The sequence below is a fragment of the Nymphalis io genome, chromosome 11, assembly GCF_905147045.1.
Source record: "Nymphalis io chromosome 11, ilAglIoxx1.1, whole genome shotgun sequence".
NCBI classification, from domain to species: domain Eukaryota; kingdom Metazoa; phylum Arthropoda; class Insecta; order Lepidoptera; family Nymphalidae; genus Nymphalis; species Nymphalis io.
The window spans coordinates 2,973,052-2,995,951 of NC_065898.1; the positions used below are offsets into that span (position 1 = coordinate 2,973,052).

The 22,900-nt window shown below is 34.8% G+C and overlaps 2 protein-coding genes across 2 annotated transcripts; both read right to left on the reverse strand.

The window, feature by feature from the left end:
- Positions 1 to 71: 71 nt before the first annotated feature.
- On the reverse strand, positions 72 to 3,271 carry LOC126771693 (lysozyme-like). The gene is made up of 4 exons (XM_050491716.1): positions 2,883 to 3,271; positions 2,226 to 2,402; positions 1,547 to 1,620; positions 72 to 439 (listed from the first exon to the last, which is right to left on the reverse strand). The coding sequence occupies exons 1-4, from the start codon at positions 2,941 to 2,943 to the stop codon at positions 293 to 295; spliced, it is 459 nt and encodes a 152-aa protein (XP_050347673.1). The 5' UTR covers positions 2,944 to 3,271; the 3' UTR covers positions 72 to 292.
- Positions 3,272 to 11,068: 7,797 nt separating this feature from the next.
- On the reverse strand, positions 11,069 to 22,481 carry LOC126771692 (lysozyme-like). The gene is made up of 4 exons (XM_050491715.1): positions 22,291 to 22,481; positions 14,048 to 14,221; positions 13,259 to 13,332; positions 11,069 to 11,291 (listed from the first exon to the last, which is right to left on the reverse strand). Exons 1-4 carry the CDS (start codon positions 22,355 to 22,357, stop codon positions 11,145 to 11,147), a joined length of 462 nt encoding a protein of 153 aa, XP_050347672.1. The 5' UTR covers positions 22,358 to 22,481; the 3' UTR covers positions 11,069 to 11,144.
- Between the last annotated feature and the right edge of the window lie 419 nt (positions 22,482 to 22,900).

The window sequence follows — 22,900 nt, forward strand, 5'->3', positions numbered from 1 at the left end:
TTAATAATAATATAGATAATTAAAAATGTATTGCTAATAGGTTAGTTGACGTTTTATGTATTAATAATAGAAAAAACAATTATATGTGTTTTCATTTTGATCAATGTCACGAACGATTTACAAGCACGAGCGTCTTACAAACGATTTGTTAATTTTGATAATCGATTTTATTATTAAATAATCGAATTTTATGGTCCACGTTTTCAGTGTCTATGGTCCCTATTAAGTTTTATTGTCATAATGATGTTTATATTTGTTATAAATTGACTAATCGCCTTGCGTTGAAAAAATATTAGTATTGATTAAAATGGCACTGATTGAAGAGTTGAAGTCGATGTCGCCCCAACGACGTTGTATTCAACGGCGCTGAACACGAAGGCCCGTGGTGGTTTATCATCATGTAGTCGAAGCAGTTTGTTACACCATCACCATTACAGTCCTGAAATTTGACAAAAATACACATATAATAAAATCTACAATTTTCATAAACATAAATTACTGGTGGTAGGGCTTTGTGCAAGCTCGTCTGGGTAGGTACCACCCACTCATCAGATATTCTACCGCAAAACAGCAATACTTGATATTGTTGTGTTCCGGTTTGAAGGGTGAGTGAGCCAGTGTAATTACAGGCACAAGGGACATAAAATCTTAGTTCCCAAGGTTGGTGGCGCATTGGCTATAAGCGATGGTTGACATTTCTTACAATGCCAATGTCTAAGGGCGTTTGGTGACCATCTTATCCAGACTTACCATCAATTGGCCCATATGCTCGTCCACCTTCCTATTCTATATAAAAAAAAAAACCTTATATTCGATATAAAAAATTAAAGAATCTCAATTGCACCTGTAAGTGAGTTCTGCGCCGCTCATTGGCATTAAGAAATATTAAATATTCCTTACACGGTTAACATTCGACTTAAGACGTAATATCCTATTTACCTATAACTACACTGGCTCACTCATGCTCCGAACTGGCAATATCGGTTTAGCGTTGAAGCGGTGTACTGATACAGAGTTTCTTGGTTCAAACAAGGGTATGGCCAATTATCAGTTGATGGGTTTTCTGTCAAGAAATTATCAGTAGACTACCGTTTGTAAATTGTCAATGCTTAGACTCTTGTGCCTCGGAAGTCACGTAAAGGCGATCATGTCGGGATACTGTCCCATCAGATTATGTGACCATTCACATGCTCTTGTGCTTGGCTACAAAATCTCTTGCACAGTTAACTGGTCACCAAAGTGATTGTTGCTGTGGTAAATTGTTTAGAAAGACAATCATTATCATATAATAGTTTAAAAAAAAAGGTATTAACAAATAAGGTCGTCAACTTGCAACATTATAATTAAAGCTCTGAATGAATGTTGCTACAGTTAAAAATACAGAAGACCGCAATTCTTAATTTATTATTTACATGGTATGTTATATGTTACTTATATGTTACTCAAAGAACAACACATTAATGTTCATTTTATGGTTTTTATAAAAACTTTATCAACTCATTTAACTTAAACATTAACTTTTAATTTAATAAAATTGTACAAGTACCTTTCCAAACTTCGCCATGTAGCTTTGTACAATTTTTTGAGAACAGTAATAGTCTCTTGCGCAATCTTCATAAGCTGTTGAAGAAGAACAACATATTTAATATTTATTCGTAATGCAGGATTATCAAAAGAGCGGTGATATTCCATATCCTATGTATCATCCTTTGTATGTAAATCGCGGTTAAACATATACAACGCTATCTAGCGGTCAGTTACAACAAAGTGCAAAGTATACATTTTTGTAAGTATGACTTTTCATGAAGAACGTAAAGATTATTTAAATATGTAGAAATGTGTTTTTGGTATAATAAAACGAGCTATAATAAAACTCGTCAGATCAAAACAATCGAATTAATTGCCTCAATAATCGATATTTAAATAAACTAAAAATTAGTTTTTCTTTTATGAAATAGGAAAAATATAGCGATAGGAAGTTTCCACCGCCCATAGACATCGGCGCCAATGCGCCAACAACCTTGAGAACAAAGATGCTGTGTTTTTTCTTTAATTAGTCAAAGTTAAAAAAAATGAAAAAAGGAGCTTAAAAAAAGGAGTCTAAATTAAATTCCTAACTACATAAAGTCATTTACAAGTATTTACGCTTAGTATATTATAGTAATTTATACGCCAAAGGTCAACCTTTGGCGTATAAATTATGTAGGAAAGCTTAAGCTTTGTACCTTCTTTCCTCTCAGGGCTGTCTTCTGGTAGAGTTGGTTTTCCAGCGTCGACCCAGTACACTCTGGATATGTAGAAAGGTCCGCAATAACCGTCAGAACAACCATGGGATAGATCGCAACCGGACACGTGACAAAGGCATCGTAAACAAGCATCGTTCAAGTTGGATACGTATCCACCTAAAATGATTGCATTACAATTGAATTAAATATGAAATTATTGTTATAATATAATTTTATTAAGTTACTAGGTTGTGATGTGACTGTTAAAAAGGAAAACCTTGATTAAATAAGCACGATTATAGGACGAGTAGGATTTTTTAACTCGAATAGGGGTTAATTGGTGTTAAAAGATTGTATGGAGGCAAGTCATTTTTGATATAAAACCAGCTTTGAGTGAAAACGAGTAAAGTTGTTTTTATTATTAAAAATAAACCTTTATAGGTTTAATAGGGAAAGCAAAATTGTTTAATTTAACCTTATTTAGTATATAACATACAGTAATACTTTTATATTGTATCGTAATAATGCGTTTTAGAAAACGGAAATTTTCTTTCGACAATGTTTATAAAAACAAATTTGAAGAATCTCTGCCAGCGCTTGTATTATTACTAGAAAGCTATATATATAAATAATGGTATTAAGAAAATCAATACATACCCGTTATAATACTGATAAATAAACAACTCACAAATATTCTTGATAACATTTTTGTGCACATTTCACCAGCAAATATTCACGTCAATCCACAGAGGTCCGGAGTTAAATGAAGAAATCTTAACATTCAATATAAAACACTGCGTTTTCCATAAACATCGAACATCGAAATCGAAAAATCGAACGATGACATAATTTCATCCACAAAAACTTATGACAATAGGCACTTCGGTTGAAAAGACGGATCTAAAATGTAACTGTGTTTTATAAAAACCGATAAGTCATACCATCGATAAGTTAGTGCGGATCAAGGACTTGAATTTATTAAATTAAATTTCTGTATATATTATTATAACGTACCAATCACAATTTATTACGTTATATAATTCTAAGAATCATGACGGTCAAATTGTTCTTTAATTGCATTAAATATTAAACTATAACATCCGTGAGCCAAAGCTTCTTACCTCGGTCGTGTCTAGAAGGTTATACGTACGGTAATAAAATTTAACAATGGACGGAAATTAAAGATGATTTTGACTAAATTTTTATCTTAAGATAATTGATTAGAACAAATTGTTAATATTCATTTTACAAGTTCATTTTTTGAGGCGTACAAGTTTAAAGTTAAGAAATCTGATTAACTAAAAATATTTAGTCAAATATCTATAGCGTGTTGTTTTGTATGTATTCATTATCAAATACCTTGTATTCATTACCATTGTTATAAGTAATATATCTCATTAGCTGAGTTATAATTCGTTATCAGTTCAATCAAAATTCAAATCACTCAGAAGTTAAATTCCGTAAAGAGCGTTGAACGAATTTATATTTGAATAATTTATAAGATATACATAAGTATATTAAGAAACGATACACCTTATTGTTTACATAAGAAAAATGAAGAAAGAACAAGACTGCAACATGTGTTAAATATATCTTTTTTTTATAGTATAGGTAGGTGGATGACCTGTGGCCACCGGATGGTAAGTCACCAACGCCCATAGACATTGTCATTGTAAGAAATGTTAATGCTTAGATCGTCAATGCGCCGCCAACCTTGGGAACTAAGATGTTATGTCCCTTGTACCTGTAATAACACTGGCTCACTCACCCTTCAAATCGGAACACAACAATACCAAGTACTGAAGTTTTGCGTTTAGAATAGTGGGTGCATAGTCGGTGGGTGGTACCTTTTTTTTTTTTTTTTTTCTCGCTGGAAAAACACATTTATGTGTTTCCCCCACATAAGGTGGGGGGGTATGTGGGACTCGCCGGCGCTGAAGGCGCCGGAATACCCACTAAAAAACCAGCGGTACCCACTCCATCTTGTCGGGGGACGTCACGGGATCGCTTGCGCATACTACCGTGCCGTCCCGACGGTTGGCCCGCTTCTGCGGGCCTCCAAATCCTAGGGGGCACTCGGGGTACAGAGACCCTCTGGCCCCGGCGACACTCACGGCGGGAGGAGAAGATGCGCATAGCGCTGGCGTCTTCTCCCCGGTCTTCTTCGACGAAGCGGGTCAGCGGAGGCACTCTCCTCGCGCTCCCGCTCCGCGGCCTCCTTCTGCGACATGACATTTTCGCAGAAGGAGACCATCTCCATCCAGCACCTTTCGCTACCAAGCATGGCATTTATCACGCTCGGCAGCGAAAGGTCTCCGCCGATTAAAGTCGCCAGGGAAAGACGCTGAGGCCCCCAAGCGGCACACTCCATCAGAGTGTGGCATGCCGTGTCCGTAGGCGCACCACACTCGTGGCAGGAGGGCGTTACCTCCCGCCTGACTATTCCGTGCAGGTACTTACCGAAGCACCCATGTCCAGTAAGCACCTGAGTCAGTCTGAAGGTCAGTGTGCCGCCTTTTCTCGTTACCCAGCGACTCAAGTGGGGACGGATCGCCTCCACTGTCGCCAGGCCTGCTGATGGGGACCTCAGATCCTCCTCCCACCTGCGAATCAGGGCTTGCTGGGCGAGAGTCCTGATTCGCAGCACCTCCTCCAACCCTGGACGGTCGCCACGCGACCTCACTTCCGCCCGGAACCGGTACACTTCCGCGAGCACCTCCGCCTGGAGCTCCCAAGGCGGATCGCCCGCGAGAAGTGTTGCCGCCGTCCACGACACCGTACGATATCCGCGTATCACCCTCACCGCTATGATTCTTTGCGGCCTTCGCAAGAGAACCTTGTTCCGAGCGGTGAGAGCGTCCACCCAGATGGGAGCACCGTACAGAGCCATGGACCGCACAACACCGGCGTATAATCGCCGGCATGGCGTTTCCGGCCCTCCTACATTTGGTAGGAGCCGGCTTAAGGCAGCAGCAGCGTTGATGAGCTTCGGGCCAAGTTGGACAAAATGCTGCCCGAAGCTCCATCTTCCGTCCAGGGTCAGGCCCAGATACTTCATGTGGGCCTGCACCTTAATCACCGTCCCCTGGACGGTGATAAACGCCCCTCGAGGGGGGCCTCGACGTGGACCGTGGAATAAGAGGGCCTCCGTTTTTGAGATGGAGACCCTCAAGCCCAACATTCCTATGCGGTCCACTGTGAGCGACGTACCGACTTCGGCCAGGCGAGCCGCCTCCTGATAATTCCGCCCTGTCGCCGTGATGAGAGTGTCGTCCGCATAGCACAACACCCCCATTCTGGGAAGGACGGATGTCCGCAGGAGCCAGTCGAAGCCAACGTTCCACAGAATTGGGCCGAGAACTGACCCCTGCGGAACGCCACAGCCTACCCGACGCCGGACAAGACGCCCATCGCCCCCCTCCCAGAGGACTACCCGGTCCTGGAGGTATGCCCCCAACAGCCTCCTGAGATAGGAAGGCACCCCGTGGTATCGGAGTGCCTCCCCAATAGTCTCGAAAGGAAGACTATTGAAGGCGTTCGCAACATCTATCGATACCGCCAGAACTACGTCCCCTCGGGCCACCGCATCCGTGGTCCGGGTTTTCAGGGCGTCCAGGGCGTCGATAGTTGATCGACCCGCCCTGAACCCGTACTGAGCCTCTGACAGACCCGGCCCCACCTCGTCGAGGTGCTGAATAAGACGGGCAGCGAGAATTTTTTCGAAGAATTTGCCCGTCTCGTTCAGCAGCACAATCGGCCTGTATGCCGAGGAAGAATCTGGCGGTCGACCTTGCTTTGGCAACAAGACCAACTTTCCCTCTTTCCAAGGCTTCGGAAACTGCCCGCTGCACAGACATTGGTCGAACAGCTCCCGAAGCCTTACGCCTAGGTATTCCAGAGCGTCACATAGAACACGCCCTGGAATCCCGTCTGGGCCCGGCGCAGTGTTTTTGGCCCTCAAGCGGTCGAAGGCCACCTCCATCTCCCGCTCCGTGATCAGTGGTGGAGCCACTGTGTCGTCAATCATAGAGCGAGGGACCATCTGTGGAGGGACATGCTCACCTGGATGGGGGAAAAGTTCCCCGACCAGGCGCAGGAGGAGATCCGATGACATTGTCTCTGTCACGGGGGCACCCTGCGTGCGGAATTTTCCACGCACACCGCGGAACGGACGCCCCCAGGGGTCCCGGTTCAGGCCCGCCAGTAGTTCTTCCCTAGCTTTCTCCTTGGCCTGACTTATCGCCAGCTGTAGGTCTTTTTTTAGCTGACGATAAGCGGCCAATAGCTGTCCCTCCAAGTCCGCATCCAAACCGTTGCGCCTCCTACAACGGACGTAAGCCCTTCGCGCCCGGCTGCACGTCGCCCGAAGCTCTGCTATTTCGGGCGACCACCAATACACCTGCCGGCGCGGAACTCTTTGCCGGAACCTAGGCATGGCAGCATCGCAGACCTCTTTGAGGGCACTGCGCATGTGGCCCGCTAGCTCTTCTGCACTGGCGCCCTCCCACCTTCCTGTGGAACCCCATCGCTGTACGATGGCAGCCTCCCTGGCCAGCTCACGATCTAGCTGGCTAAGAGACCACCTTGGAAGCGTGGTTGGCACCCTAGAGGGTTCCACCGACCTGCGAGAGGTAGAGATCTCAAACCGGATGTACCTGTGGTCCGACAGAGTCTCCACCTCCTCCTCTACTCTCCAATTCAACACTCTGCGTGCTACAGCATGGGTGGCGAAAGAGAGATCCACCACGGACCCCCCCTGTTGCCGCACGCACGTGTAAACCTGCCCCCTGTTGAGTAGGGACAGGCTGGAGAGAAGTGCCCACACCTGAATAGCCCTTCCTCGCGGATTCGTGGCAGGGTTGCCCCAGGCACGTGACTTAGCATTGAAGTCGCCCAAGACCAGTATCGGCCTCGGTGACTGCCTGGTCACCGCAGCTCTGATCGAGCCGAGATAAATCTCGAACTCCGCCAGGCCGCGGTTGGGAGAGAAGTACGTACCCACAACAACGAATTCTCTCCACCCTGCCGGTGGGTGGTACCTAAGGTAAGACCAATCTCTTTCAAATATTCAGACAAACTGGACAGTAAAGACTGTATCTAAAGGGATCAGAAAAAATATGAGCGCCTTATATATAAAATTAATTCACTTACTTTATTGCACACAATTTACAAACATATAATAACATATAATAACAAGTAGTACATTTAGTATGCAAAGGCATCAATAAAAATAAAATCACCTACTGAAATATTTATGTTTTTTTTTGCCAGGATCATCTTATACTTAAAATTTATTGAAAACTTATAAACATAATACAAATATGTAATATACTAACATACATATACACTTATACATACATATAAACTTATATAAGAAATAAATAAGCATATACATATAATGATAGGATATAAGGGGAGCCGACAACAACCTAGGCTCTCTACCGTCAATCTCACCTGCTCGTGGTACATTCTGCTAATCAACGAACGAGGCTCTGGCGACCGAAATCGTGGCGGTATAACCACACAAATGCTGTAATCCGAAAATGCAAATCCTGATAGCGGGCAGCAGCGCTTGTAGTGAAAGATTTCTAGCCACTGCGGTCACCAATCCGCCTGCCTGCCTGGCAAAAGGCTGAAAAAAAATATAATAATACAACATGCTATAGTTATATTGATAAATAATAATTATACAAACGACTCTTAAATATATTTATGGATTCAGCTTGAGGAATTTCTTGAGGCAGGGAATTCCATAGTTCGACTGCTTTCACCGTAAAGGAATTGCTGTAAATTTTAGTACAACTCAGAGGGATCAGCAATTTATTGTTTTGCTCAGAGAGTAAATTGATTAATGTATAAGAGCCAAGGAAGGTAAACCTCTCTTGTAGGTACATTGGAGTTTGAGGATGGTAGAGTATGGTACAAAGCAAAGAAAGGACATGCATATTTCGACGCAACCTTATTGGCAGCCACTTTAGTGTCTTACGATGCTGGGTAATATGATCATATTATTTACGTAATCCAAATATGAAGCGAATACACATGTAAGCGCTCTAGTTTATTTAGCAGTTCCTCAGAAATATCTAAATAGACTGAGTCGGCATAGTCCAATAGGAGTAAAAGCAAAGTGTTGGCTAAGGCGAGTTTGGTTTTATACGGCATAAACTTTTTCCAGCGCCTGAGAGAGCCAATGGAGGCGAAAATTTTTCGACTCACTTCTACTACTTGAGGAACCCAAGAGAGTGACTTATCTATTATTAGCCTTAAATTTTTAATCGTTGGGAGTAGTGGAAGCGCAGTGCCATTAAGAAGGATGGGAGGGATTCGGGACTGATTAATTTTGTGCAATTGCTGGGAGCTGCTGATAATAGCCACCTGCGATTTCCTCGGATTTATTAAAAGTCCATATGAACGACACCATACTGCAATTTTTTCGGTTTCGGAATTTAATGTTTAGATAGCATTAGCGAGGTTGTTAATTGGTGTAGTTACGCATAACTTTAGATAATCGGCATAAATATGATAATAACAGGAAAGAAGTGATAAGACGGAATTAATAAAAATAGAAAATAGCAACGGTGACAGAACGCTACCTTGCGGTATATCAGATTGAAGAAAACAAGAAGAAGATAAGATATTGTCAAAACTTAGGTACTGTTGCCTATCACATAGGTATGAACGAACCCAGTTTACGGTATCAGGTGATAAATTAAGCGCACGCAACATTGCTAAAAGTAAATCATGGTCGACATTATTAAACGCGTTACTAAAGTCAAGAAGAACAATGATTGTAATGAGTTTTGCATTGTCGATTTGCAAATTGAATGTCATCGCATATTTTGACAAGCGCTGCAATTGTGCTATATCCATTACAAAACCTGACTGAAGTGGGCTAAGGAAATTGTTACTGTTTAGATATAGATAAAGTTGAGAATAGACAACACGTTCAAGGACTTTGGATAAGAAAGGCAGGATGGAAATTGGACGAAAATGTAGGTTGGTGGAAGGATTGGAGGTTTTCCGGATAGGAATTATATAGGCAGTGCACCAAGCGCTAGAAAAGATACCAGTAGAAAGGGAAAAAATTATTATATGACATAGGACAGGCAGAATACAATCAAGGGATAAGAGAATCATTCTTCTGCTAATAACATCACTGCCAACTGTATCAGACTTTATAGCAGTAATGTGTTTTTTGACGTCTATAGGAGACACAGGATTAAATTCAAAGAATGGGCAATTAGGAATAGGCAATGAGGCAAGACATTTTATGGTGTTAATATTAGTTTGACCATCGATGATATTATTAGTGGTGAGGAAGGTGTTAAGAGAATGTTATGCAAGTTTTCACTCTTTTGACAACCTATTCCTAGAGATTTGAGAAATCTCCAGGTTTTACTGGGGTTATTGTGCTCAAGAAAAGAATGTATAAATTTACGTTGTGCATCACGGCAAACTCTGCTACAGCAATTACGTAACTTTTTGTACTCTAGAAGATTAGCATCAGTAGGCCTGATTTTGTATTTAAATTTAGCAGTATTTTAACTATCAATAATTTAATATCCTGAGTTAGCCATGCTGCAGGAAGATGATATGATTATATCTAAGCTTAACCGGTCTGACAGGTGCATGCAAGTCAAACAATTGTACAAGCTGAGAGTTAAATATATTTAATTTATCTTCCATTAATTGGGAGTTAAATACTGTCTTAAAGTCTGTGTTATTAAAATTATAAAAGCTAAGGCGCATAATAACAGTAGGCTTAGCTTTAGGTGGTCGAATTATGTAGGATAGGAAAACGTTTCAGTAGGTAACTCGCCGTGCGTCACGACATGATCAACGGAAGACACTAACATCAAGTCTAAAACAGAAGGTGAGCAATTAGGAAAGAAATGAGTGGCGTTGGTTGGAAGAATATTAAGATTGGAACTGTTTAAAACATTTCTAAGGCGATTATTGGATAAGGCATGTATTGAAGTCACCCATTATAGTTGTATGGTCTACCGTAGGTACATGCAGCTCAAGAAGGTTTTCAAAATCGTCAAAATAATTGATATGAAGAGACGGCATATATTATATACAGGTTTATATAGAGGTAAAACTATAAATTTGTATATGCTAGCCAGTTTTATTGCAATTCGTACCATGCGCCATACATGTAATTCTTTTTCGTGATACGTGAAACAGTTTTTATACTGCATACATACACAAATTTTAAATTAAGATTCGTCATTTATCTCCGCTCATAGATTGTTAAAGAGAAAAAAATATTAAATAATCCATTTGTCGTTCATTCCATTCCATAAAAGTATATTTAGAGATAGCTTTTAAAAGTAAATCCAAGTTCGAGTACTTTCGGTCAAGCCGGATGTTGGTAGGTAAATTCCAGGCGGCCTGTGGGCCCTCGGCTTAGGATACCGCCGACATCGGGACATCACACATATGTGATTACACTGGCTCACTTATCTTTAAAATGGGCTCACAACAATACAAAGTACTTCATTCATTCATTAATACTTATTTATTATTTTTAAGCAAAATTAATACATACATACGGCACGGCTACTTTAAATTTGGAGTAGGTAAATAAAATTAATTGTTTTGTTTAAATTGTTTTTAATATATATTGAATAATAATAACGTTATAGAACTATCATTATTTTTGTTTTAATCTTATTTATGATCATTTTTAACTAAAAATTTACAATACTAATTATATCTCAAATTTTAAGCGATAATTTTAAACAAATATTTAAATTTATACAAATCTCCTGGTTTTTATTTTTTTACGTCTAATTGACATTGATTTTCATTGTGTTATTAGGCTTAAAAATAAAGATAAGTAATTATAATATATTTATTCATAAATAGTTAAAGATTTTTTGAGCAAAAGACATTTTTAAAGCTAAATCCTGTGTCTTAGCCTTGCGCTGCAGCTACAGTTGCTACGCACTGGTTGAAATCGTTGACGTACTTAAAAGGTAGGTCACCGGCACACCCGTAACCTCCTTTCTTGTGGATTGCCATATAATCATAGCAATTCACGACACCATCGCCATTGCAATCCTGGAAATAAAAAAATAATTTGTAAATGTTTATTAGACTCAAGTCTTCCTTCTGAATTTCAGTCACGGCGGCCATTTTTAACGAAATCTAGCCAGCTATACAGATATAAAGGGCATAAGTGAATGCCCAAACTCAGATAGATAGTCTCTTTTCCTTCATTTATATGGTTCAATGCAGCGGATATCCGAAATGAAGGAAGATAACTGATTGCCTTGTATTGCCAACTTCATAACTCTAGGTTGTTTTTGAGAATTTCTTAATTTAAATACTCGATAACTTTTTATTTAGTCCGGAATCTTGTAATTTCCTTTCATAATATGATAGGACGGCAATCCTATAATAGAGGGAGTCAGGCTTTAGACCAATACGGTTTTACTTCCTTTCCGAGGCATGGGGTTGTAACACTACCAACGTCATAACTAAGGGCTGAGGTATTTTTTAAAGAAACACATAATTACGCAACAAAAAGAAAAGGTATAGTATAGCAAAGCAAAATCTTTTATATAAAAATTCAAATCGGGTGATATTTTTTAATGAAGTGTCAATAAAACGCAAATTATTAAACTAGTTTCATGACATCATGGCCAAATCATTTGACCGTGCTAAATATGGAGAATTATGTAAATTAGGTTCTTAACACGGAATAACAAAGTACAATACATACGCAGTATACTAAATATGTAATAAAACAGAACTTAAAAGATTTTAGGTGATTGGATGGTCAAATAGATAGACTATATATAGTCAGCACCATTGAATTCTCTTGTGCTAATTTTTTTTCTATAATATATCGCATCATTGTTGTTGGTGAACAAAACATCGTGTGGAAAGTCGAAACCACACACACAAGTTGGCTGGTGGTAGGGCTTTGTGCAAGCTCGTCTGGGTAAGTACTATCCACTCATCAGATATTCTGAGCAAAACATCAGAACTTGGTTTTCCGGTTTGAAGAGTAAATGAGCCAGTGTTAGGCTCGAAGGGTAAACAAGCACAAGAGACATAGCATCTTAGTTCCCAAGGTTGGTGGCGCATTGGCGATATAAGCGATGGTTAACATTTCTTACAATGCCAATGTCTATGGGCGTTGGTGACCACATACCATTAGGTGGCCCAAATGCTCGTCCGCCTACCTATTTTTATTAAAAAACCTGTAAGTTGCGGATAAAAATCTACCACATATGGATCCAACGGTCTGAGCAGCGTGGTGCAATAAACTTTACATCTTCTCTTCAAAAGAGTGGAAGCATTAGACCAATATTAATAACAGACTGAACTTTATCAAAATAATCATATCATAAATGAGCATATATGTTTCTTTAAATGTATAACGCGGTCGTATATATAATCAATGTGTCAAATGGTTTGTAAATTGATTATTCTTAAAAATATCTCAGATTTAAGGATGGTCATTTAAAAATTCGATGATAAAAAATTTAAAAAAAGAAATCATAACTTAAAAAAATATCTTGAATGATTTATATTATAAAAAATATTCCTTTATTAGCATTAATGTGAATACCAAAGGCAGATATGTCTTACGAATATATTAATTAGGTTAAACTGGTTCATATTATCATAGGACCTTTATTAATAATATCAATAAATCGTTTGTTTATTTTTGTTTAAGTTAGCTAGTGACATTGATGATCTCATGTCATGCGACTGTATGCAAATTTCAATAACGTTGCGATATCCAACATAAATATATCAATGCTTATTCCCGCCTACGATTATTATCATGGATACTTTATTTAAAACTAGCTATCGTCCGCGGCTTCGCTCGCGTATTCGGGGTGTGGGTGTTTGCAAAATTTTGTAATGATCAGTTTAGTCATTAAAGCGTAACAAATAAACAAATACTATTTGGCATTTGTAATATTAGTATTGCAGACCAAGTAATGTCATGTATTAGGTTGTGATTGAATCGCTATGAGGCGATGTGTTCTAGTTGTTAAGAAATACATTACCTGGCCGAATTTCCTCATGTAATTCTGAACGGCCTCAGCTGCACAGTAGGGATTGTTTGTGCAGTCTGGATAAGCTGAAAATTAATTAATTAAAATATTAAATTTTCGTGTTACATAATACATATATTTTAGTTTCTGTTGACAAGACTTGCCATATTTGAAAACAGGATGTTTATAATATGGCAATATTTTTCGACCTGTCAAATTTGTTAAGAGATTTTGTACAAAATCGAAAAAATTGTCGAATATTGTGAAAGTAAAAAAATACATAATTAATAAATAGTAAAATAGAACATGTTCAATTATTTAGTTTAAAATGATAACAGGAAAACCAAGGAGATTCCTATCATTTTACGAAAAGCCACAATTATATGAATAATTATGTAGATAATGCTTTTAATTAATTTAAAGAACAATATAAAGACGCAATTTTTATCTCTGTACCAGTTATTTAGAGCCTTAAAACCTTGGAAAATGTTCATGGTCAAAGCTTACTCATATTACGGATGAATCGATTCTGAGAATTTAACCCTGATGTGGGTCACGTATGCGGTTGAACATTTTTTTAAAGTCATGTGAAGTTTTCATTCTGTTTAAGTTAGATAAATAAAAAACATCTTAATATTAGGTATTTAAAAAGAGATTTACTTTTTATAATATAAGAATATAAACTATAAGGAGTATGCTTAATTAATTGATAATCGTAGTAATTGTCTATGGGATAATATAAATATATATGTACAGGAAAATCAGTTTGTTGGTTTAGATTAACCATAAAAATAAACTTACCCGTGGGAGAGTCGGGTGAGGTTCCTGGAAGTACGGGTTTCCCAGCGTCGGCCCAGTATGCCCAGGTGATGTGGAACAGGCCACAGGCATCGCCTTCACACAGCGTTCCTTGCTTGCATCCTGATATTGCGTGGCAAATACATCCAAGACATACTTCTGTGACTGGTTTCAGACCTGGAAGAGAAATAAATTGAAATGTAAATGACAAAAATAAATAAAAATACCGGAGGTGTAGTGGAATACAACCGATTAGAACTAAGTTCCTTTTACGAGCTGTATTTTCTATATTAAATAACAGGCAAAATAAAATAAAATAAAATTTTTTGACGGCAATTAAATAAAAAAATGCTAATAGCAATAAGGAATGGTATTTATACATATATTTTAAAAGTTACAAAAAAAGACAATATATATATAATGTATTCTTGTTCGTTGAATCGTTAATTTAATATTCTAACATAAGTATATAAACGTGAATCAATATTTTAATATCTAGATATAATAATAATAATATCCTGGGATATTTTTCACACACGGCCATCTGATCCCAAATTAAGCTTGTACAGAGTTTGTACTATGGAAACCAGACAACTGATATACTACATATACAACAGCCAACAGCGTTGGCTTTCTATTTAATAATAAAATAAAATAAAAATAAAATAAAATATTTATTCTATTTTTCTTTTGTAAATACATACTTATATAGATATTTGCTGTGATTCACAATAAAACGTATATATGATTTCACAAAGCTTACGTGAAATTATTTATGTTAATATTTTCAACCACAGTTTGTCAAAATGTAATGTATTGTGTAGGGTCAAGGCACTGGTTACCTTGTATCGATATGACCATGTATTATGATAAATGCGCAAATACAATATTTATATATAGGTACATATACAAGCCATGACTATCTATCAACGCATAGCGTAAACTATACGATATATAGATATTACGAAGTGGAGAAGACCTTTGATTAGGAGGATTGCACTGAAAGGAATTTTAGAATATTGTGGTTGGAAGGGACCTGCACTGTCACATTTATCCATCGAATTTCGAATCGTTCAAAGTTGCATTATTTTTAAAACCCCAGGATAATATTTAGAGTTAGACAAAATTTCACACAGAAAGCCTGTAAATACATTTTTAATTTTCTTCAAGCTGCGATACTAATCGACCTACCTTTTTTTTATACAACGCCTGATATATTCGTGAATTGCGGACAATGGATCTGATATTCAACACTGGCTGTGTTTTTTGTTACTTAGTTCATTCCGACATTTTGTGTCCTTTAAGATTATTATCAATAATTTTTTAACTTTTTAAAAGATCAAGAAGAAATTTACATTAGACGTTGTGTACTTCTTGTAATTTGTATTTTAGTTTTTATAGGACTTTAATTGTATATGTTGTGTTTTCTATTATATGTCATATAAGTATAAATTGAAATTAAAACAAAATATCTTAAATAAAAATCGAATTGATGAAACGGGGAAATACTATGACATTATTTTTTGTTTAATCAAAGATTAATATTTTTTTGTACTCAGTGTACCTACAAATACCTAGTTATTTTTACATACGTTTGTAAACACATAAATATTAAAATATCTACAATCTATTATTACGGCTCCAAACATTAGTTATAAATATAAAAATATAATTATTAGAGCTTTTGTACTCTTAAAAGTTGGACTTCCCAGTCAAAACTTCGTTTTCGATTCTAATTTCTATTTTTAAAAAAATATTATAAAATAATAAATACCTTTTTATGTATATATATTGTTAATAAGCCTATTAAGAGATCCGGCTTATGTATTGTTCACTTTATTACATATATGATTGCAATTTAATCTGTGACCTTTTATTACTTCTTAATGAAATAATAACAACGTTTATGGAAATATTATTATGCGATTTTCTTAGTAAGCTAAGAGCACCTAATAGAGGAAAATACTTGTATAATATACGTGCGAATAAAGAATGCGTTAATAATATTTTGCTATGGCAACACTATAATATGTTCATAATATTTTTATGAGATTTAAATTTATGTATACAACATTACAGTAGCGAGTATAAAGCCAATACCTTATTTTTTGACAGTTTGAAAACAGGTACGTACCATTACTTGATGGTATGTATATAACATATAAAGCCCCGATTTATAAGGGCTATATACTCCACACGGTTTCACCTGTGTCAATCGTTCCTGCTTTGTCCACGTAGCGTGATGGTATTAAAAGTTAATACCTTATAACCTTTTTTAAAAATTGGGTTATCAAATATAAACATATTTTTTAATCCGACTGCTACTTTCAGAGATGTACGAACTCTTCGGCTTTATTATATAGTGTTGATTATATACATATACAGAACCGGTTTAATTTATTTTCGGTTTATATTGGCCAGTCTGCTGCGACCCTTGGAGTTTTTGTGGTAGGATAAGCCACACATCGTTTAGTGATTATTTGATTTTAAGCTGTCATGCAAGATAAAACGGTATGCAGATAAATAATCTAGCATAGTAAGATCCAAGATCTCTTATGTCGAGTACACTGGGACACTCAATCTTTAAGCTGGTATATATCAATGCAATGTATTTATGCGAGGCGATATAAAAATGATAAGCTGGAATTATTGACATTAGGTAAATATAAGGCCTTCTATTATTTTGACTGAAACGTTATTCAATTAATACAATACAAGTGATGCTTAAATTATTTACAAAAAAAAAAAAAAACCAATTGTACAACATCCGGTTGTTACGATTATTTAAATGAGTTTTTAAGTGTAAATTCAGTGTAATATTGGCTGATTCATAGCTGACCAAAAATAACTAGTTTTTGTTTAGTTTTTCAAACTAAGATTTGCTTATTTTATGACAAGTGTTACATATTCAAATATTCCATGTTATTATTTACAATAGACTTAGGAAACAACGATGTTATTGGTTTGTTCTTTCGAGTAATTATAATTTAAAGTGTTTTTCGTACGTTTAAGATATTTACATTTCAATAATAAATTTCAAATAGCATACGCTTTGTGAACTAAGTTTTTAATATATTTTTTATTTGAAATATAATACGTAGACAGATTGACAAATGGGATACCTGATTGTATGATGGTTACCACCATCCGTTACGTCGCCAATGCGCCACCGTTGAAACTATGATGTTATGTCCTTTGTGCCTATAGCTACACTGCCTCGCTCACCCTTTAAATCAGAACACTACAATACTAATCCTGTTTGACGATAGAATATGTCTTGTCAAACCTACCCAGGACGGCTTGCATAAACGTACCAGCAAAAAATTAAAACAGTATAGGGACATTTTTCAAGGACTCCACATTTCAATTTTTAATGTACACAATAAACTATGTTTGCCATTATTTATAGCTACATATAAATAAATTCTTTCTACATAACGATAGGTTTATATAAATCGTCTATATTATATAAAAATATAGAGACAAGAAAATTGTTTGCTTATAAATAAATGTATGAAGATAACGCGGAAGCGAAACAGATAATTGATCTTATAAGCCATGATGTAATATAACAGCTTTGTTAATAAATGTATATAATATATGTTAGTATCGTTTATAGTGACGTCACTATAACTTAAATAAAGAAAAAAATTATGTTCTCTCTGACCGATTCCGGTCACTGCTTCCATTTTTTTTAATGAAGTATTAGTTTGCTCTCGACTACAATATACTGCAATGTCAAGGATGGTTAGGCTTAAGATGGATCGAGAAAACCTATTAAATCCCAATTCACTCAAAATATTTTCAACGGAGACTAGCGCACTGCGCAGGAAATCTCTATTGTAGTGGACAAGTGTGTGGGCAAACAAGTGCACTCTGTATGTGGCCAACAATTTGACACGAACGGAAATAGTTCAAGCGCAGGATTACGGCGTTACGTGCATTCCGAGGCACAGACTCGACTATCAGAGTGAATGATTCGACTGGCATAGTAGGTTAGTCTTTGAGATTACAGTAAACATATGCCAATGGTTGAACAGGACGCAGCTCAGTATCTAGATAAGTGTTACTACCACATTAGTAATCTACATACACACATAAGACAGTAGCGATGAATTAAAATGGAAAATTATTTCAATTAAATATATAAAATAGATATTCGGTTATTGTACTTATAATATCAGTAGGAATTTTACAAACGTCATAAGCAAACTAGCGGATTAAAAAAATACAGGGGTTAAATACATTAGAAAGAGATTGCAATACAAACCTCCCTTTTAGTCAAATTAGTTTAAAGATTATATACAAAAAAAAAAAATTGTGTACAAAAATATTACATCTGTTTTTTACTTAAATGGTATTTTATTAAGATTTCATACAAAAACTTATAGAACACAATAATATGTCATACTAACGAAAAAAGAAAAACAAACTGAAATATATTATTATGTATTTTATAAAAGTAAGTAAATAATATTATAATAAGATAACAGATTGAATAATAACAACTCGATTTTCATAATGTTTGATCCTAAAACGAACTTAATATATTCTTTACAAATACTTCAAAGTTATTTTCAATATTTTATAAATAGAACACACAAGTTTTATTATAATATAAAACACATTATTAATTCATACAGTTCGGAACTTAGTATGTTTATTGATTCTGACACACAACTTGCAACTTTTACATAAGCTCGCCTCTCACTCATGAATCGTTTTAAAAATAAAACTTCTAATTCAATCAACATTTTTTTTATACTGTTCAAATAAATAAATACATATTTATTTATTTTTAATATATTTTTATATATGGATTAAATACAAAAATATAAATTGAGATTTCTTGTAATACTATAAACTAATTCTTGTAAAAAACACCTTCTTAAATAATGCAAGTTACTTGTAGTGCCTGCGTATTGGGTACAATGCCACATGACAATCTATTAGACGGCGTGTTTTTTCTACAAATGTCTAAAGCGTAATGCGCTTTAATTTTTTTATGTTATAGAAATGACTGTTCATAGGGTCAAAATATATATATAAACAGTACTATTCAGTTACTTGGACTAGTCATGTAAATAAGAAACATAAACAATGCCTGTAATCCGTACACTGTCGCACTGTATGCTATGTATGTAGTCAGACGAGTGTTGATGCTAGAACCGGATCGATTGGCACGCGGATCCAGCGCATGTCATTACTATGTTAAATATTCAAACAACCGTATGCTATTCAAGTTTAAGCGCTGGCAATTATATGTGACAAATTATAAATAATGTATTTTAAAACACAAACCATGTAATAATAAAAATATTTTTATGTGTCTCGAATTTATTAGTAAATAAATGTTGCAGACGATTTGCCTGTTATATATTCACTTTCGGCAGTGCAAACATGTCATATATTTATTTACTACTTATCGTAAATACATATTGAAATTATCATCCTGGTAGGAGGGAAACAAAATTTTTTTTTAAATATCTTCTTTGACCCCTAATTGCTGTTTTTTAATCTAATATAAGTTTCGTCATTTAACATTACCATGGCAAAGTAACCATGAAAATAAGCCACATTACATAATTATACCAACATCGGACAACAGAATGACCTCTACGCGCGTCTAGTCAAGACGAAGATCTCATTGGCATAGCGCCATCGCTGATATTTGTTCTACAAGTCTCCCTTCAACATTTTTTCTATTATAAGTTTTGAGTATAACATGTAATTGAGTTGTACAATAATTTTTGTATGTAAATATTTGTTTATGGTATTTATAACTATTGCAATGAAATTATATACCTGGCCTTCAAGAAATTAACACATAAAAACAAAAAAAAAAAGAAATTAAAATGAAAATATGAACGCTAAAACAAACAAGCAAGTAATTGCAATTTTCTCCGTTTGTTTAATTGATCATTTAGATATGCAAAAAGTCGAAGCTCACGGAAATATACATTTTTTATAAAACGTCAGATGTAGCTATTGTTTGTAGTTCAATATAATTAACATTTTTCAGAAGCATTGATAATTATCATTTTTTTTATTTAATGATGATATGATTTTGCAACTACCTTATTGTAATTAAAAAAAAACCATTGTTTTTAAAACGATAATAAATTAAATTAATTGCAATAGCACTATGAAAAAAAAAACTGACCACAGAATTGCCACAAAAATGAATATCTTCCGCAATTTAGATAAATAGCAAATTATACCAATTTTTTGTTTATTTCCTATGCAACAACACCTTCCAAATTTTAAAAGGATTATATTATGCATAATTATTAAGGCCTCCTTTTATAATAAATACTAATAATTTTACGGCTTTCCACACATATTTACTAATTTACTTTAGAAAAGGGTTTCTGTTTCCCCCTTTGGTAATAAACTACACAGAAATAATTTTGAATGACAAATATTGATGTATTATTCTTATAATTATACATTTATAGATATTTATATAGAAATCGTTTAGCTGTAAAGGTAGTTATAATTTTTTGTTTATGATTTTGCTCATTTGGAGTTTGGCAGTTTTGATGGGGTCATATTTTTTTTTATAAATATAGGCCAATAACATTTATCATAACTTGAAGTTCAACTTAAGCATATTTGTAAGTAGCTTTTTTGCGTTCGTCAAATATTTAGCAGACGAGTCTATACGACTTATAACTTTGATTATAGCCTAATTTAAATTAAATACTGATAAAACTGAACAATACGTATTCGTACTAAGCTTGTACTAAGTTTTATCACTTTCTTGTTTTATAATCTGTATTTTTATTTCCCGTAGAATGAAAATAGAGAATTTTGTTACTGTACACTAGATCTACACAATAGAAAAGAACAACTAGAAGACACAAATATGCGTGTGTTAAACTAATTTTCATTCGAGAAAATTAATAAACGTACAACGTAATTTTATTATAATTGATCTATTATAAAAATTGATTCAATATAAAAACGACATTGTTATAATCAGATGATTTAACCGATTAACATCATTGTCAAGTTTAATTTACACTTCTTGTTATCTTGTCTTTACGTTTAAAAAGGGAAGATAGAGTAAGTGAGCTGCCAGAAAGAAAGGACATTCAAACTTTGGCATATGTTAGGTTTAGGTTAAATAAAGTTGAATTAGCGATTTTTATTTGATTATACTTTTTCATTTTATGAATTGAAATAAAAAATTGACGGTATAGTTTTGAGTTTTCTTATGGGAGATTATTATTTATTTGTCTGTATGTCTTATCAATTAATATATCTGAAGAAAACTTTCTCCTGTCTTAACTTAAAATCGATAAACCTGATCTGATCCAGTATATATATTTGACATTTGAAAAAGTTTTTATTGAATGTTGAAAAACATCCAATATCTATTTTAAAAGGTAAAAAAAAACGAAGTCGCCGACACTTCTACCCAATGAATGACTTCTAAGTAAACTTTTAATAAGAGAAAACAATTTATGTAGAGAACTTAATTAATCAATAGGCAACATTTAAACGCTTAACGTTTAAATTGCCTCTTTGCTTTATTTGTTAACAAAATAAAAAGAATTATTTTAAAAATCAAGCAATTGTTATAAAATTTACATTAATTTAAAATATATACTTCGTATAAAGTGCTAAGTATAAATTGCAATAATTAGTCTTATTTTTTAGAGATTTTTTGTATGTACCGAGTATCTAAATATTAAGTTTGTAAGTGCATATTTTAATTGTTTCCTTATAGTTTATATTTATGTTAAATGTGTTATTTATTTTTAATATATACATCATTATAATATATACAATTATAAAAAATAAAATTAATTACCTAAAAAGATTAGTATAAAAAATTTCATAGATTAAAAGGCATAGATTTTAATTTATTTTAAATTATTCACTTAACATTGAATAAGACGTTTGAATACATAATTGTTCAAAATTAAATTAACAAACAAATTATTAAGGTTTTGATTAAAAACTTTAAGGATAAATAAATGATTTATCAATTTCTAAAAAATTAAATGAAATTTTAAATTTAAATTCGATACTGATTGAGAGATGCTTAACATCATGCAAGACAACGGTCAAACGCTGGTATAAGGGTTAAAAAAACAAAAGAGATATTCAAATGATTTAGGGACAACAAAACTTTTTCAATTGGTTTTAAGAGTGCTTCTCGATTATTTCGAGGAAAATAACCGAAGGGTTACCAACGCTTATGGCGTGAAAATATAAAAAATATATATTTTACTAACCAATATCCGCCAAAACGACTCCAGCCAGCATTAATACGGCACTAAACTTAATCACGGCTGACGTCATAGTGACAGTATATAAAAATTAATATATAAGATAATCTTTAAATTTTAGCGTCGTATGCGCACGCGCATCTGCTCTCGACTGGCATTGATCGTGGCCTTAAACCTTCTTATATGGGCGGATGTTGAGTCAGTGGAGTCCATAAAAATAATATTACACTATTTTTGTTTTTTTTTTTTCATTTATCATTTTAAAATGTTAAAAATAAGGCATCGTACATTAACGGGAAAACAAAAAGAAACTTGTAAGATTCATTTAGTTTATTTGCACGTTGGATACGGAGATACAGTCCATTATATAATATATTATTAATTAACCATAACCATATTTACGTTAAAATTTTACTTTGTCATAAATAGTTATATTTTATGTAACATCAAAATTAGTCCACTTCCCTGTTAAAACAGTAGTGGAAACTTAACTGGCATAAGTGTTAAAATATGATTATTATATTAAGTTGTAATATACGATATGCTGTATGTTTCCCTAATAAATAAATAAAAAAAAAAAAAAAATATTTTTATTTCTTACATGACTGTCCACGGG